Source organism: Nothoprocta perdicaria, unplaced genomic scaffold, assembly GCF_003342845.1.
Source record: "Nothoprocta perdicaria isolate Ctin4 unplaced genomic scaffold, notPer1 scaffold_155, whole genome shotgun sequence".
Lineage (NCBI taxonomy): Eukaryota > Metazoa > Chordata > Aves > Tinamiformes > Tinamidae > Nothoprocta > Nothoprocta perdicaria.
The window spans coordinates 1,669,743-1,688,274 of NW_020454705.1; the positions used below are offsets into that span (position 1 = coordinate 1,669,743).

The 18,532-nt window shown below is 38.4% G+C and overlaps 1 protein-coding gene across 1 annotated transcript in view; it reads right to left on the minus strand.

The window, feature by feature from the left end:
- Positions 1-5,461: 5,461 nt before the first annotated feature.
- The window catches only part of CUL5 (cullin 5), a 22,180-nt gene continuing 9,109 nt past the window's right edge, over positions 5,462-18,532 (minus strand). Inside the window, exons 8-18 of the mRNA XM_026035016.1 lie at positions 16,820-16,950; positions 15,941-16,048; positions 15,343-15,407; positions 12,901-13,033; positions 12,241-12,372; positions 11,450-11,573; positions 10,772-10,947; positions 10,489-10,650; positions 9,695-9,813; positions 8,030-8,153; positions 5,462-6,811 (exon numbers count right to left, since the gene is read on the minus strand). Of these exons, the coding sequence (XP_025890801.1) occupies positions 6,617-6,811; positions 8,030-8,153; positions 9,695-9,813; positions 10,489-10,650; positions 10,772-10,947; positions 11,450-11,573; positions 12,241-12,372; positions 12,901-13,033; positions 15,343-15,407; positions 15,941-16,048; positions 16,820-16,950 (1,469 nt within the window). The 3' untranslated portion in view covers positions 5,462-6,616. The remainder of the gene's footprint in view (positions 6,812-8,029; positions 8,154-9,694; positions 9,814-10,488; positions 10,651-10,771; positions 10,948-11,449; positions 11,574-12,240; positions 12,373-12,900; positions 13,034-15,342; positions 15,408-15,940; positions 16,049-16,819; positions 16,951-18,532) is intronic.

Genomic DNA, 18,532 nt, shown 5'->3' on the forward strand with positions numbered 1-18,532 from the left:
CAGGCCCCGCTTTACTTCTTTTATCCTGTCCGGGTTTTGTCTTTTTTTTTTTTCTTTAGCTCTTTTTTTTTCTCCCTACGGGTTCCGAGGCTGACGCCTGTGTCATTCCCAAAGTTGTCCCTGTGTGACGGCTACTTGCAGCTTCCCTCCACATCTGACCCTGAGGAAAATCGTCCTGTTATGAGGGTGACAGAGCCCTGGAAGAGGCTGCCCAGGGAGGCTGTGGAGTCTCCTTCTCTGGAGATCTTCCCAACCTGCCTGGCTGCCACCCTGTGCCCCGTGCTCTGGGTGTCCCTGCTGGAGCAGGGGGTTGCACTGGCTGATCTCTAGAGGTCCCTTCCAACCTCAGCCCTCCTGTGGTTCTGCAGTAGTTTACACCGTAAAGAGAAAAGAAACATTCTTCAAAATAGTTTCCATTCATTTTTTATTCTACATCTCATTGCTTTCCCCTTTGAGGTATGCAGGGGAGGGTCTCACTTGCCATACCTCTACTATAAAAACATGTATATATATAAACATTTTCATATATTTATACCCACACATACACACTTGGTTACTCATCTGTGTCCAAGGCATGTCTGGACGCCAGGCCCAAGCTCTGCTACTTCGGCAGGATGAGGGGAGCGTGTGCAGCCCTCCTGCCTGGGCCTGACGTAGACGGTGCTGGAGAGTCTGACAAACCTAACACAGACCTTTGGTTCAGGGAGTGTTTTCAGCTGAAAAACCAGAGATAACCTAGGAGCTGGCAAATACTGACTCAGGAAGAACTGAAATCTTTACCTTGAAATTTTATAAGACATGAAAATAACTTTTTTTTTTTTGAAATGACTGAGGCTAATCATACATAGAAAAGGAAAAATAAAAAAAAGAATAAAAAAAAGTCAAATTTTCCACTTCTACTGTCTTACTTAACATCATATTTATTTCTATTCCTCCACAGTACAAGGCCCTGGTTCTGCGTGCAGCCCTGTAATGCACTGGGTTTGTTAGGACACCTATAAAAAATGCACTCCAACTCCATAAGGTGTTGATTAAAATATCATTTATGGAGACAACGCCAGCAGGAAAAACAGGATTCAGTGAATAATCCTGCATTCCTTCAGCTGCTGGACACGACTCCAAGCAGGTCACAGCACAGATCCATACAGGGAGATATTCCCAACYCTTAGAGTTCTTACCAGATTTTCTTAGAAGGAAACAAACTGTTTCTGCACTTAAGAAAAGGATGAATGAATCCTCCTGACTTCCTTGGTACTCTTTGACATGGAAGCTTGTCAGGAGCTTCTGGAAAACTCATCCGGTTCCTTCATCCCATGAGCTGACTGCACCCCCTACTGCATGTGCCCACGCTGGGCAGGAGTGTCCCTTAGACCCCCTCTGACGTGGTGAACAACCATCACGGGCACACGGTCACGTGCATACGGTCACACGTTGCTCACACAAGCGTACGGCACCAGGGATCTCGCTATTTTATTCCAGACTCTGCCAAAGGTCGAAGTCGGTGGTTCCCTGGGTTCGCTCCGGAGCCATGTGTGGGGATGAGAGGTGCCCGGCAGCCCCGGCCTGCGAGAGGCGACGCGGCCCGGCCAGCAGCTCCCTCACAAGACGCAGCCGAGCAGCCCCTGGCCTGGCGGCCTCGCTGCCGGCCAGCTCGCCCGCTCGCCGCACTGCTCGCAGCCTTTGGACCTCTGCTTGTCCTGATCATCACGCGGTTTGTGGTGCATTAGAGCACCGCAGAGCAACCCACCCTCCCTGCTTCACAAAGTGACCCTTTGCCAGGCGCCCTTCGGGATCCCTCACACAGGCCACAACTCCCAGGTCACGTTTGATCTGCTGTGGCCTACAGGTGGCCTGTCCTCCTCCTTTGCAGAAGCTTTCCAGGGAAAGTTGGACAATGACCTTGCATTAAGTACTGTAATTCATCCAAGAACCAAGCTTCTTAATGAACTTTGTTTGCACTTCATATACTCATTTATTCAAGATTTCTACACCTATCTACATGAAAATGCAAGCAAGAGAATCTAACTGCAATGCACAGCAAATCCTGAGTCCTAATATCCTGAGTACTGACACAGTATTAGACCATGGTTTTAAACACAGAAAGTGCAGGTAAAGAGAATATGGTAGCGCATTGCCTTCTTCCCTTCTTAAACATCTCTTCCCACCAAGAACAGCTAGAACATACTGACTTCACAGTTGGTATTTTCRATTTTCAGTCTTTTTGGCTGTTTAGAACTCAGCACACAGCTGCTCTTCCTTAGATTAGATTTGCTTTGATTGTGCCCCAAATCAGCAGCCCAAAGCAGGAGACCACGCACCCTCAGAGGTGCTTCAGATGTGAAAGACTAAACTTGGCCCCAACAGCGAGAGGAAGAGCACTGAGCTACCAAATCTCTGCGTGCAAGGACTGCCAGTCTGAAAACTGCTCTGCACTCCCAAGAGGCACTCAAAAATAATGTTTACTCTGCAGAAATAATTCTAACCTTTCTGTATATCAGGAAGYTCAAAACACTGAGTTTACTTAGTGCACAGAAAAGAAAAAAAATATATAAAAAGGAGATGATGCAATGTAAGAAATATCACATTAAAAATCAAGGGCAGTCCAAGATGAGCCATCCCAGCAGTAGCTCTCCTTGGGGCAGCCAACAAGGCCCACATCCCTTTTTATTGACTGCAGGACCAACCACCTCAAGGTCACAACAATTTGCAYCATTTGGGGGCACGTCCAGTAACTCAGTGACACTCAGAGACAAATCTATTACGAGACTCCGGAATGCAAGTGTCCCAGTAATTGTCATGGAGATGTAACCATTTGTAGGGAGGTCACGAACAAGTTTTCATCATCTTCAATCACTTCTGGCAGGCCACACTCACACGTACTTAGACATTCTACAGCCCATCTTAAAAAACAGCTTAACAGACTGAGCAGCCCCACATCCATCCTTAAGTACTTGAAAATCATAAGAAGGAGCAAGATCTGCAAATCTATTTGATGAGAATTGACTTCAGGACTTGGAATCAGCCAGATTTCCCATCGTAGCATATTTTAGCATACAACACCTAACAAGTACCTGAATTCAATCTCAATCAAAAATGACTATTTTGTAGGGGAAAACAGCAAAATACCTTGTTAAAATGAGCAGTCTTTTATATTACATTTTTATTTTGCAAGAAAATAAATTATACAACTTAAAAAATAAAATTCAAAAATTAAGCAGTACATCAAAATAGTTCAGCTGGACTGCCATACAGAAACTACCACCATTCAAAATTGTACAGCATTATCTTGGTAGTGGCACACATTCAAAATTGTAAATACCATACGTAGATAGATATCACAACTCAGGAACTCAAGTTTGCTCAACACTCCAGACTACAGATAGTGTATATGACAGGAAAGCTTTCATGTATTGTTTATTTCACAAATATGACCTCAAAGAATTACAAAGATAGCATCCCAGTCATTTGGATGAAAATAGAAAACTGTTCGAGTTTAAGATAGCAAATCTTTCTGTAAAACTATCAAATCTTTTGCCAATTGTGTTTTTAAAATTTACGCTTTACAGGACAATGGCATCCCGATGCAAATAAATGTAACATGTGAACATTCAAAACACTTCTAGTAAGTTTAAAAAGGTGAAAACAAGAAAGTCACGTTTTGTCTTGGAAATGCGATTGCATTACAGTTGTAACAAATGAAAGGTAGATGAGTAAAAACAGAAGCCAGGGACACCAACGGTGGAAAGAGGAAAATGTGGAAGACTTCAGAATTGAAACTGAGATSCTCATCGTGACGTTGGGACAGGGAAAGATTTAACAGTATTTCTTAATTAAACCCATTACGAGCGACTTCCCCACCTCTCCGACACTGAAGTCCATCCCATGGCTGTTCACCGTGGCAGTGTGTGTGGCAACGTGTTTCGCAGATGCAGCACCTCTTTAAGCTAGGTCTTTGGACATGGATACTCAGAGCTAAAAACTGCAGCTTGAAAAGTGCGTTGTTGCCATATTGCCATTGAGGAATAGTCCATTTTCATCTAGGTTTGAACGCCACCCTCCCTCAAGGAACAGTTTGCCCCAGGTTCTCCCTGTGCCCCAGATGATGCTCATTTCAAGTGCATATTGGTGAAGGTGACCTGATGAAGGAGCTCTATGAGTTTCTGCATCCTTAACAAATTTGCTGGTGTGATTCTCAGATTTAATTAAACAACAACAAAACAAATCAACTACCCATATCTGTTTTCATTATATATGTTTAAAGAAATATGACCACGTTATAGGCACATAACCCGTTATGTTTCTGCATCCTGGTGCAGAGAAGTATATAAATAACATTGAGGTTATGTTTTCATATCTACTAATTGGAGGGAAAATGCAGCTAATCAGCTTGCAGCAATCTACTGCTGTCTGCATACACTCTGACTTCTAAAGCAGTCGTGTTTGAGAAACAATCTCAAACTTCTCTCTTAAATTAAATCAATGGCTTTGCAATGAGTATCCCACCTTTTCAGTCATTGGTACATGACAAGCTCAAACCTGATATTCTCCGACTACATTTTGGACTCTCACGTTTCCCCCCAATTATCCCAAGTGAGCATTAATTACTTTTAATGGAGGTTACAAATACTGAAAATCTTGTAGCACAAAGATTTTATTAGAATCTTGTCTTCTGATTTATAATATCCAAATAGTTTTTACTGGTTAATTACATAGAGCAGCACTTGCTTTTGATTCTGAATAGCAACACTACAGGGCTAAGGTAAGAGATGCAGTATTTTTTAACAGCATCCACTTCTGGGTATCAACAAAAGCACATAAGATAAGCTGTGAGATTTCAATTCATTTTAATTTGCCTGGTCTCAATTTCTCTCCATCTCTTGTTCATGAAACCCTTGTTCCTGCAGATTTCTTATCCAAGATGCACGTACTGTTCTCACTCTGGCACTTACATTAGTAACAGACCACGTAGTCTGTTTAAGGGGGACAAACAACCATTCTCGTAGCGACCCTACGTTTAAACAACTCATTTTACACTTTGCAGCAGCCATGTGAAAACAAAACTCCTCCCCATATTTCCTGGGAGATTCCACTTTTGGAGTAAAGTTATTGTGTCCTCTTCCCCCTTTCAATCATCAAAAGAGAGGAGACCTTTGGATGTTGTCCTTGAATTGGTTAATTAAAAGAAAATTGTGCATCTGCCTGCGACATTTATGGAGGACTCACAAAGAACTGAGTAAAGCTCAACTTACCTTCTGTCCCAAGACAGGCACTCTGCTCCAAGGACGTGTGGTACCAGGCCAGGACATGCCAGGGCATTTCAAAGTACCAGAATCAGGCATTGCCAAAAAGCTACTTAAGATGATTGAAAAAAAAAAAAAAGAGGTAACATACATATACATATATATATGTATGTATATAAAATATAAAAGGTTAAAAATCCTGATGTGTATTTGGCACTCTCTCTGTATACTCTAAACATGGTACATTTCCCCTTAAATTTCCTCTTAAATTTTACCATTTTCTTTCAGTTTTATTTCCTGACATTTGAAAAAGTAGAGGGTTCATTTTTTCCACATAAAGATGTTAACTTTCTGGCAAATGAACAGTCCAATCTGATTAACCTCACCAGTATATATAAAGTTACCCAAGAGGAATTAATACAGAAATCTTCAGGTATTACTTTCTTTCTGGGAGAGTTGTGCATCAATGACTCTTTAATGCATTCAGATTTTTGTAGTCATACTTAAATATCTGGAATACAAATATTAAATGTACACAGAAATACGCTTAATATTTCTGTTCACTATAACAGACCCACCCACAAAAACCTGGGTTTTTTTTTTTTTGAGTGAAGTATCATTCAAAAAAATGCTTCATCTCTTCAAAAAGATTGTAGCAAATCATTTGCCCAAATAAGAAATAATGTATATCCATTTGTTTTCAGCAAACAATATAAAGAACTATGATCTCCTGCTTAAGGAAAAGTATCACTCACCAGTTGGAATTACTTTCATGTCACTTGCATGTCAATTATTAAAATCCAGTTACTAGATTGAAGCACTGCTCTAGCCAAGAGGTTTTAACTGTAACAAATACATATCAATTGTGAGGCATATGTACGTGTCTCTCAAATGTTATTATGTAAAAAGGATCAAAGGTGGACAGTATGTTACTCTGTTGATCCAAAACACAAAGTGAAAGTGCTACTTCTAGTTCTAATTGCATTAAAAAAACAAAACAAAAACAAAACTAATAGCAGTTCCTCAGTGCATGAATATTTGAGTATTTTTTTTCCTTGTGCAAGTACTGGTCATCTAAAAACCCAAACCTGTATTCTTCCTGGTGGGTGTAAATCAAACCTACTTTAAAAAGTTCACAATGGGCTCTTCATGAATGCAAGTTTCCCACAAAACAGCATGCTGTTAGAAGTGTGCAACATGAAGGGAATGCCATCATGCTAGCTGAACGAGATTGGCAAAAYAGAGTCCTCTTTAAGGTAAGGCAGGGATTTTATACGTAACGAAAGTCAAAGCGAGTCCTTCTGCAGCATTCACTGTTGCAGCTCTCTGTCCAAGCACCCTTCCACTGGTGTTCTCAGCATCTCGGAGTCCTCAGATTATGCCATATATATGAAGGTGTTGATATCCGACTCATCTCTTCTGATATATTTGTGCTCTATAAGCCATTCAATTTGCTCTTTTATCATTTTCTTTTGTGGCAAGAACATGTTTTTCAATATTTCTACCAGTTCAGTCTGAAGCTGGGCATTAGTAATTTTCTTCCGCATTTTCATTATTTGGATGATAGCCTCCTGGTGGAGAAAACAAAACAGAAGTTTCGTGATTTTTTATATTTCATTTTATACATGTATATGTGTGTGTGTGTGTGTGTGTGTRTATATATRTGTGTGTGTATTTTTATATATATAAAAAAATGTGTGCGCAGACCCCCACCCACTTCCACACACTTTAAAATATCTGATGGAAGTGACGAAGAAAACAAAGGGAGATCGTTGTAGAGCAAAACAAGTATTTTCCTTAAATACGAAACAGAAAATTGATCTTAACATCAGCTGGTCTGAATACAACACGACACAGTAAATATTGTGTATTAGTTGGGTGGCAATTAAAACAAGACAGGGCCAATTTCCACTCTTGCTTACACCCTTCTGCAAATGAGGGTGATCTTAACCTGCTCCAGAGGAGAGCACCAAGCCCCCACTATAAGTAGGATGCTCCCCTTCGTGAATCACAACCACTTGGCTATGCAGGGTACCACAGCTAAGCTTTAAATGTCCTAATAAAACAGGATAAAGATTGTTGGGGTCGGGGGGAAAACTGGGAGTTCTCTTCTCCCAGTCTCATAACATACACACCAAAAAAAGAATAAAGAAAGCTAATGTTGGGAATGTTGGAAAAATGCAGTAAGAACATGTTTTACATGTAAAATCAGACTATGGATTTCGTCATCTCATGAGGTGCTACTAAGAGCTTGGCAAAACTCAAAGCAGGGAAAACTACAGCAAAGGTTAATTTAGGCTACCTGAAAAATATTATTGAAATTATAAATCCATGTACTATAACAGAGCTTTGAATTTGAATGTACCAGTTCRTTAGGTACAAAGTCACACTCTGTTGCTATATTTCTCAGCATAAGTAGTTATGCTCAATGAACAGCTCAAGGACCTGTTCTTACAGAAAGGCTGATAAGCAAAGTACCAGTCTGAAGCATGACCAAGATGCAGGAGAAATAGGGTGACTCTAGTCACGAGCTTTAGAAGGTGAACCTATGGGTACATCTTTTATCCACATGTGAGTTAGTCACTAAAATCCAACATTTATTCACCCTATGAGCCTAAGCTACCACCTCCAGGGGAGAGCACCCCCCGACACACATACCTGGTRTCTGCATCTCCAAAGGACACAAACATTCATTTCATACATGAGCTGTCAGTGTGGATAGTGTGTAACGGCAAAAACAAAAGAAAGGAATTAAAACACTTTTACATTCCCCTGTGAGGGGGACTTGCCTGGGTTCGCAATATTCTTAGCTGGACTATTCCTTCGTTCTCCTCTTCTCGCATCCTCTCCGTCGTAAGTTGCAAGCGACCGATCAAATTTATCTTGCCCCTTTTCTGAACTTTAGCATTTTTTCTGAAAAAGTTGTATTGTGTAAAGATAAGCCAAAAATACGTTTTCAATTAAGGAATTCCCATTAAGCTTGCGTTAAAACAGCACGGGGCACCATCTTATATCAGGTATTTATAGGCTGTTAGTAGTGCAGTAATGAGGTAGTTGGGTGGTAAATCCAAGCACAACATCCTTTTCTCTCATCAACAGAAAAATGAATATACCAGCACTTAGAACATCCATCAGCAGAAACTGACAGTGTCCAACACCGAAAAGTAACTAGTAATATTTTAAAGAATAAATTTCTAGAAAAAAAATATATATATATACACAAAAAAAAATGGGGTTCTGTAAATAAGCCTTTAAAGAGAACTTTATATATTGGAATTAGTTCTTTTTTCAATTAAAATAAGCATRTAAAAACAGGCATATCATAAATAAAGAAAAGATAAATATAGCAAAAGCTGATGACATTCTTCACCCACATTTTTTCTGTTCAGCCTGTCTCTTCTTTATGTCCTGTCATCACTTCTCAAAGCTTATGATCCTGATAAGAAGAATGAACATCGTGGCCYCTGGGCACCTGTGCACCAGGAGCAGGAGATTTGGCACCTCCCTCTCCACAGATCCGTAAGTCCAGGTGCTAGGGAAAGCGAGGCCCAGAATCCCAGATTAACAGCAAGGAGCCAGTTCTATTCACAGTTACTTGCAAGGGAGAGGCAATAATCAAAATAAAAATGTGCTGTGAGGAAGAAGTTTCCTGTGAGGGTGCGAGAGCCCTGGAAGAGGCTGCCCAAGGAGGCTGTGGAGTCTCCTTCTCAGAGATCTCCTAAATCGGCCTGGCTGCTACCCTGTGTCCCGTGCTCTGGGTGTCCCTGCTGGAGCAGGGGGTTGGACTGGATGATCTCTAGAGGTCTCTTCCAGCCTCGGTCATTCTGTGATTCTGTGAATAGTATATATATTTCTTTCTATATATTATGTTCTGAAAGATTTCAAAACACCAAGAAGAGAGTATTGCAACTTTCACCGAAATAAAGACGTGCCTCTCGTCAAAATCATGGTTACAAGGCACCATAATCCCTGAATAATGGTGCTTAATAATAATATACTGCTTAATAATATTAAGCAGTTTTACTCCACAGAAATCGGAATCATAAATTTCCTAAGCATGTATGGATGAGGTACAAAATATGAAGCTTTGCTATCTTGTTGTTCCTAARGATTCCACCAGATTCCTTCATACAGGAAGAGCAGCTGGTAAGCAGAACATTGCTACTGTGCTGCTACTTCTACCTCCCCTGCTGTTTCAAAAACAGTGATAAGTTTAAAGGGGAAATAAAACTGCTTACTATTATTATATTGAGGCACTCATCCGAAGGGGCCCCTAGATGTCATCTAGTCCCAGCAGCTACTTGAAGCATAACACAACCAAAACTCAAGTGAAAAGTGGAGCAGCCAAGCATTTGCCTAGCTGAATCTTGAAAGTTTCCAAAGATGAAGATTTAAGTGAATTCCCTTAATTCTAAAATAGTACACGTTATTTTCATTTTCAAACATCGTCTTACATTAAACTGAACTCCTGGTTCACCGAGAAGAGGGTTCCTTCTGTAAAGTCTTTGGGTGAATTGACTTGAGGTTCATACAATAAAACCTGACGTTTCAGCTTTGGAAATGCTACAAGAGACTACAGAGAAAAAGGGGGGAAAAAAGAATGAAAATGTAACACCAGACTTTCCAAATGGAAACAACAGCTACTTAAGAACACAGTTTCCTGCTGTGTGGAACTACATAATGTTGTTTGGAGCTGCTGGAAGACAACATGAAAACCCCAGTAAAATTCCAGAGGGAACACAGCTTATCATGTCACTTTTTGAAACGAGTTAGCATAAATAAGGTTATACAGAAGAAGTAAAATACATGAATTTACACCTGAAGAGGTAGCTTCCAGTGTTAAGTTTCCTTTAATTGACTAGTCTCTATATTCTTAAGCCAAATAATTCAAAGACAGAGCAAACAAGTTATTTTTAAGCAACATACATTTAGCAGGTACCCCTGAATAGCTAGAATTAGACCAGTCCCACTCCATTACCCACAATCACAATCGTGTTTTTTAGGCAGTAAGTATACGGGCAGAAAGATCTTGCTGCTTCCAAGTACTAAATAATTCTGGGAAGAGAGAACACATTAATGCAAAGGCTGCATGTGCTCAACAGTCGTGCAGGGAGTCACCACTACCACTGATTAATAAGTAGCAACGGTGTTCACATCTCATATTCATGAAGTTAAAAATATGAATCCAATACTTCAGATTAAAAAAAAAAGAAAAGAAAAAAATCTGTTTCAAGAAAAAGGGAAATACCCATAAAGTCCTCCTAAGTTCTGCGTCAGGGAGCTCAGTTGCCAGTTTAAGATTTTCAAAGCTAATCTTCTCTCTGGGTCTTTGGTTCCATGCAAACAACACAGCCAGCTGAAATGTTGTTACCTCCAAGTCATACTGGCCAACTTCGTTCTTAAAAGTTATCTGGGAACAGAAAGACACATTTTTGCTTCTAAATCTTTCTAGAATATCAGCTTTCTTGATATTATAAAGACACAAGAAAGTACAGACATTAAAAGAGACATACTAAGAACTATAAACTTACAATTCCGTTGGACATGAGGTGATGCCAGTGCAGTTTTCTACCACTATGATTCTTTTTATAAAACTCCTCAACTTCTGGGATGAGATCTTCTAATTCCGTGGGCAGTGAGACAAAGACTTTTTCAGAACTTCGAGACCAGGCCCCAGCGTTTAAAATTTTAATATTCACAGAGTCAGCTGCAATACAACAAGGGATCACATAATTCTTCAAGTATAAAGGATAAACAYCAAGCTGCTTCCCAGCCTCTCTCCTCAGTGAAATGCAACAGCTCCAATCATGTATCTGCAATTAGTGTGCATCCATCTTTCTTGCTCATAAGGGAAGGAGAAACACAGCAAAGCAGCCATGAATGATGTAAAAAAGGGGGTAGTTAAGGCATTCATCTTATTGAGGAGCCAGCCTCTGCTTGCATTTAAATGATGAGAACAGGGAGTTTGTATCTTCAAGACTGCTCACAAAGAAAAAAAAAAATAAAGCAAGTAACTTAAAAAGATGACACAGCTCTAGAGTTAATTGTGAGAGAAATTAGAGTATAATCAGAGTACAGACACTTCAAATCTGCGGGTAACTAAGTCCTGAAAAGTTTGTTCAATCTGGCTCATTTTTTAACTCAATATTCAATAAAATTGTTTTTCTTTGAAAGAAATGAAAAATAGCAAATCATTTGAAAAACAATACCTGGCAAAGCAAGTTTATTGTTTTTGTGCATTTCTTTGAAGGCCTGGTTCAAGTCTTCAGATACTTTGATATCCTGGAACATTCTAGCCAACTTATTTACGTAGTCTGCTGGCATACCTACTTCCTGGGAAAACAAACAGGACACTGAACTAAACACAGCTGAGAACAAAATCCTTTAGCAACAAAATAATATTTTCAAAAATGATACAACAGCAAAGAATATTATATTCAATATGTATATAAAAATATATACAAATATAGATATATGTGTGTATATTAATAAATAGTGTATTTATAATGATGAACTTTTCATGGATTACAGGTAGCTATTCTCAAGGACACATGATGATTCTCTAAATCCACGTGCTTAAAAACATAGGCAAACTTTGCAGAAAAAACGAATTCTGAGATTTGAGGGAACATTTACGGTGCAGAAATCATATTTTAATTCATACAAAATTTCAGTTAGTCTGATCATGAAGCTCAAACAACTAAAACACAAGTMAAACACATTGTGGTCATTTCCACATGACTATCTGAAAGCTTCAAATATTGAATATGTGAAGTATTTGTAACTACCACTACTAGGGTCAATCCTTCTCTTAGGAAAGAGCTAAGCTGTTTTATTTTCAAAAAAGTTTTGCAGTAATAAGGAATGGTAAGATGGCAAAAGTGGCTTTTAATTTAAAACAGAACTCACCTAAGCAATAAGGACATCTAAGTTCAGGGCTGACAATTAATATTGTAAGCAGCAGGAATGAGCAAGTAAGGCAAAACACTAGGCTACTTACTCTGAGCCATTCCACCATGTTCTCCTCAATTTCACTATCAGCTGATATATCCAATATCAGACGTCTTGTTAAGTGAGCTTTGTGATACCGCATGAAAACATCCTTATTCTGTACATATTTAAGTACCAAAAGCTGTCAAGAGAAGCAGAGCTCAATGTATTTGCCTGAATTGTTAAAGTAGACAAGTCTTTCCATGATCATCTAATAACACTATGGACTAGAAAGTAGAAAATAACTACCTGAGACTGCCTTAAAAGGAACTGCCACAATATCACAGGTAACAGCTGAGTCTTTTGTAATATCCTATCTGTCACTTTTTCATTTGTCAACCATCAAGGAATCTCTGGTAAATACTGATATATAAAAAACTCTTGTATCACTTTCTACACCAGAATGCATGACGTACAGTTACGGTAATAAACTATACAGTTGGATATTGGCAATAAATTAGAAAATTCATTTTGTGAACTGCCGACAGAGACTCAAAACGCTGCATGGTTTACAACACACACACACACACTTTATTATATAACAAATTCTCTTCCCAATTTTACACCCTGAATAACTCATTTTCAAGATGAGGGCATTAAACCGCTTCCAGAAACATGCCAACCAAATTAATTCTTCAGAGCAAGTAGCAAGTAGAAAGCAAGAACATACCACTTCTTTAAGTTTTGCTTCAATTTCTTCAGAGGTCAGTTTTTTGCTTAGTGGTGTTTTTCTTAGCAACATATCACAGTAATTAGCAAGGAGCTCAGGGCATTTGGACTCAGGCTGTGTTTTCAGTCCAACACTAAACAAAACAACAGAACAAAGCTTCAAGTTCAAGTTATTCTATATTGGAATTGTCACATTGACCAGCCTTTCCCTGTCTGTTTTGCAAGAACCCTACCAATGAATTCACATTCTTGTTAGAAAAATGAAAATTAAAGAAAATTCCCCTTTCTTCTTCAAATAGCAAATATCACCAAGCATTTTCAGACAGCACCTACAACTTGTTCATTTCTACTAAATTAGTGCCAGGGATCAAACTCTATTCCTGCAGTCAGGAAGCACAAACTTCAGGGCTTGTCTTGAATGGTCAGGGCCACTTCTCTCCRTGACATTATCCTGGACAGAGGTATTTGAATGAGCCCGAAACACAGTGCAAGGAGAGTCATCGACAGCCTTGGCCATTACAAGACAGAATTCTTGCTCAAGTTGTGTGTTCTTTGGTATTTCTGACCCGGTATCCTTAGGATGCTGGCAGCACACAGAAATCACTGAATCCCATATTCTTAAGCTAAATTTAATGGTATATATTAGATGGATATAGTTGCAGTTCAATTGAAAACAGATTGCACAAGTAAGTAACTCAAAAGAAGACTGAGAAGAATACACAGAAGRAGGACCACCACCATCATGAGGGTAAGAAAGAGACTTTCAGCTTTGGGGAAAAACAAACAGAAAAATCCCAAAACCTAAAATACGTTACTAGACAGACTGGGTTTCCAAGGAGCAAAGCATGGTTTTATTGAGGTATTGGTTTGGATGTTCCCACAGGGAAATTAAAGCATTAGCTAAGACCTAAAATACCCTTTTCTACTTTGCCTATGACTGCACCAGTCAAAGGCAGCCCCTTGTGAAGGTGTACGCTCAGTAATATGAAGTCAGCAAGGTTTATCACTACTCCAAAATCAGAGTAAGAGCCAAGCACACACACGAACTCGGGGATGCTGAATAAGAAGACAGTTTCATGCCTTTCCCCTGAATAAAGAGGGGTATATACAGAGACCTTCCGGGTAACGATGATCCCTTATCCTGAAAAAAGAGCCAGGTGATAAACCTGAAATTTGAAAAATACACCATTTATCCACACCAACAGATGATACACAGAATCATTTCAATTGGTTTGGCTCTTATAAAAGAGCATACCTATTTTATCTGAGGCTCCTGGAGAACTTAGGTGAAATTACTACAGATTGTAGAGTTGTACCTACACTATGTCAATATTCCATTCCATAGTCCCTGAATCCACCCTACAAAATTTAAAGAATCCTAGAAAATTCATTAATAGTATCTCTGAAACTCAGGTTGCTGCTTTCTTAGAAATCTCAAGGGCAAAACCATATCAACTGTCACAGAACAGCTCACGCCCTAACCAGCACGAGATGATTTTAGACCTTTCAACAACTGTCTTATCAGCTGCGACTTTCACCAGCAATTACAGTTTGTTAGTGACACTTGTGCTGATCACATCCTCCTGAAGTCACATCTATTACTAGATGACTCTATGTATACTAAATTGTTGATGGATATTGCACCTCAACTTATGCCATTCTTACCACAGAACCACTGTTAGAGGAAAACACCATTATGGGCAAACTGTCTTTCATCTGTGTTCTTATTTTTCCTAAGAAGTGTAGAAGTTTGAGACATGCACCCTTCAGTCAACTGCAATATAACTTGACAAACTAAAAGGTGAGTGGCCGAACCACACAAACTTTGTTTCTACAGTAATTACAAGTAGGTAATCACAATTACATAAACATATACAGATTCCCATTCAGGTGGCATATCACATATTTAAAACACCAGCTTTAATTACCTGACTGCTCCCTCCCTTTGGCTGAGTTATCAGCRTGGCTACTGTAAGATTTGTTTGTTTTGGTTCTTTGAGTGCAGTTACCTTAATCTCCTGGTGGAAGCTGTTTAACACAACTGATCCTGCACTGAACCAAAATTGATACTTTGGCCCACACAGGTCACTCCCTTGATTCACACAGGTCACAGCTTCAGTTTGCCCCTTTTTGCCCCAGTTTGCCCTCAGATTGTTATTGAGGTTTCAATAGTATTGCACACAACAATAATTCTGGAAAGCTTTACTTAGTGCAGCTAACAAAGTGACCCACTACTCCATGATAACAGTAACAGTTACAACAAACAAATCTGAGTTTCCATAGGCTACATTTTTGACCTCCTGCCTTGGGAAAGGTGTCTAAACAAGAGTTTTTATAACCCAATGACAAGCTGCACTGTGCAAAGAACTCMAAACACTCAGAAGCTTGATGTTTAACAAAATATATAAAAAAAAGTTTCATATAGAAAGTATAAATGGCTTACCCCTTCTGCTTCAGTGGCAATTCAAGTTTAAATATTGTAGCATCATTCACAACTGCTTTGTATGCCTAAGATAAACAAATACAAGTTACTAGTGCTCCATTCAACTTCTCTCTTCAAAGTAYGAAATTACATGGACCTCATTTCCCTTTTTTAGATATAACACTGCATTACAAATTCATCTACTTCATTTATTAGTCCTAAATTTATGGACTTGATTTTCAGCATARAAGTTCACTAACTTCCTTTTTTTCCATGCAACAATCTTGGAAGAGACTGCWTGGAACAGACTGTGTGTTTGAAGTCATGGAATTAAACTTATGTATGGAGTAAATCCTAAACATGAAYTTAATGTTGCATCAGAAAATAAAACTCAAGCTGCTCAACACAAAGATGGCTTCAGAGGTACTGCACAACATTAGAAATCAGAATAAACAGAACATTAACAATTGATAGTAAGTTTTACTAATGTTTTAGTCAACTTCAGCTATTAAGCAGTTTCTAGATTTGAAAATGAATGTGCACAAGGATTTCAGAGATGTCATAATATGCATTTCACAATTCTTAAAATGCTGAAAACAAGAGGTCAGCAGAAAGATACCTTATCTCTTGCAGTAAGAAATCTGGGATCATCTTGAAAAGCTTCTTTAACCAACTTACTAAATCGATTAAATAACGTAAGCAGTTGTTCTACGTATTTCTCAGAATCCTAAAGAGGAAAAAGAAATCAAAATAGCAGTAAATACAGTAATAAAAATAGGCTTCATAGCAGTTACTGTGAGCTTACAAATGAAACTTGTAATAAGGCAGTGATCCTAAAACTGCCTAACCATCAATGTGCAGCTTAACTTTATACTCTACTAAAGAACTTTACAGTGCATAAGTCTCAACACAGACTTACAGAAGTGTTTTCTACATTAAAAAAGAAAAGCACACACGCATGTTTTCAAAGATTTAACTGCAAAATGAAAAAAAAAAAGTTTACAAGGATTACAAGGACTAATAAAAGGCACATCCTAACTGATGCTGACACTCAATATACCTAGACCCAGAAGATGATAAAGCTGAAAAGCTGAAAAAGAAGTGAGGGAAAATAAATAAATAAATAAATAAATAAATACAACCTTTCAGCAATTTCTACATTGCACAATCATTCTGAGACTGAAAACAAAGCTTGAATTTCTTCAAGAAGAAGTAAATTAATTATGCCAATTAAGATACTAATGCAATACCATTATTATTGATATATTGATATATATATGAGATTATTCCATATTTTCATGTATCTAATTTATAAGTTTTTCTTTATTACAAACTGGATTCACTTTTTGACGCAACAAAATTGAAAAGAACRGGAAAAGTCTCTGGACTTTTCAAATCTTGAGAGTTGGGAAGTTTTTAAACATTATTCACATTCACATGTGCTATTTCCCCTAAATAGAACTCACAAGTGATAAACACTTTAAGCCAATATACTTACAGTAGTAATAGTTTCAGCAGCTGCTACCATATCTGCAAGTCCCGCACTAACAATATGTTCTTCCAAGTCTTTTAACATGGGCTCTATTCCATTGGGAACTTTATCCATCAATGAAAACATTAAATGTAATTCTGAAAGATACAAATACRGATGAAGCCAACAATCAAATACCTGCATAAAAACAAAGCTAACAAATAAACAAATTTCCACCACTGTATTTCCAGTAAGAAATACTGTTACACGGTATAAATCCAAGATGCTCCCTCAATTTTACTCTATCTTTTACTTTTACTTTAAATAAAGAGTGAAGGGGGTGGAAATGGATTTAAAAAAAAGTGTTGGAGAAGTAGAGGACAGCAGGGGAACAAAAGTGACAATAGAGGGTACTATACATTTCCACAGGTTAATGATGGTTTGAATAATTTTGGGGGGGAGGGGGAGGGAAATAATCTGAGAATCTAGTGACCTCTCCCAATAAATAGTGGTAAACACATATCTATATATTTATATATAGATATTTATAGGTGTATATATATATATATGTATATATATAGGTGTGTGTGTGTATATATATATATGTTTATACATAAAATATATTATTCTCCAAAAATATTATTCTCCAAAGAGAGATTCCAGATTCAAAGCATAAAAAGAGCATTGTACTGAATTTCTCTCAAAAAATGTTCTCAAACCAAAACGTGAGAAAATCCATACTGCAGACGTTTGGGAAGTTTAACAAGTATCATTTCAAACTTCACACAAAGCAGTTTAATTTCTGTTGTGAATTTCAAGAATGAAATCTAATCCTCCCCAGTACTGTAGGCAAATACAAAGGTATTAAGACAATTTAATTGGTGTCTGCAAGTTATGACATCTTTGATAGCTTTTAAGTAGAAAACGTTATCCTTTTCTTTGTGTGTAGGGCATGTAAGTATGAAATACCTTTTGTAGCAGAGTATTTTACCGCAGTAACCAACACAATTTAAATAAAAAATGTAGCTCTTAGGTCAGTTACCTTACAATAATGAAAAATTTAAAATTCCTTGGAATGATTGCTGTTGAAGACTCTTGCACAAGTGAAGTACAACTGTGAGGATACTATCAGATGTGTTCAAGCAGAAGTTACTATCAGATCATAGATCTATAGATTACCATAAATAGCTGCAGTCTTTAACTAAGTACTTAAATATATAACCCTTCCCCACCCTCATTCTTAATTATAACATTTTAAGCAGCACAGATAGGCATAGAAAAAAAACRAGACTGGAAAGGGATGCTCTCGTTCCTGCAGATCAAATATAAACAGGGGTATTTCAGAGCCTCAGATGAGCCCAGGGCAGAGGCACCAGGAGGAGGGAGAGGACGGCAGCAGTTTCTAGGGAAGGATGCTGTGGATGCTGTCGATGAATCCTCCTGGAGCTCTGCATTTCTATAAGCCTCTTGGCCTCCTATGAAGGCTGAAACCTACACTCATAGGAGAAGTTTGGTGGCCTTCTAGATTTAGCTCTGGACTGGCGCCAGAAATCACGCGTCTAGGCAAACAGATGAGTGTGGCATAGCTTGGAGGTCAAACGTTTGCTGAAATACTAGCTTTAGGAGTGCCTTTGCTAGGTGTGCTAGGTGTTCCATAAATTCCAAATGCCACATTTTCACAGAAATGAAACTTCACACAAACAAAATTAATAAATCATCAGTGGCTGCAGGATACAGAGA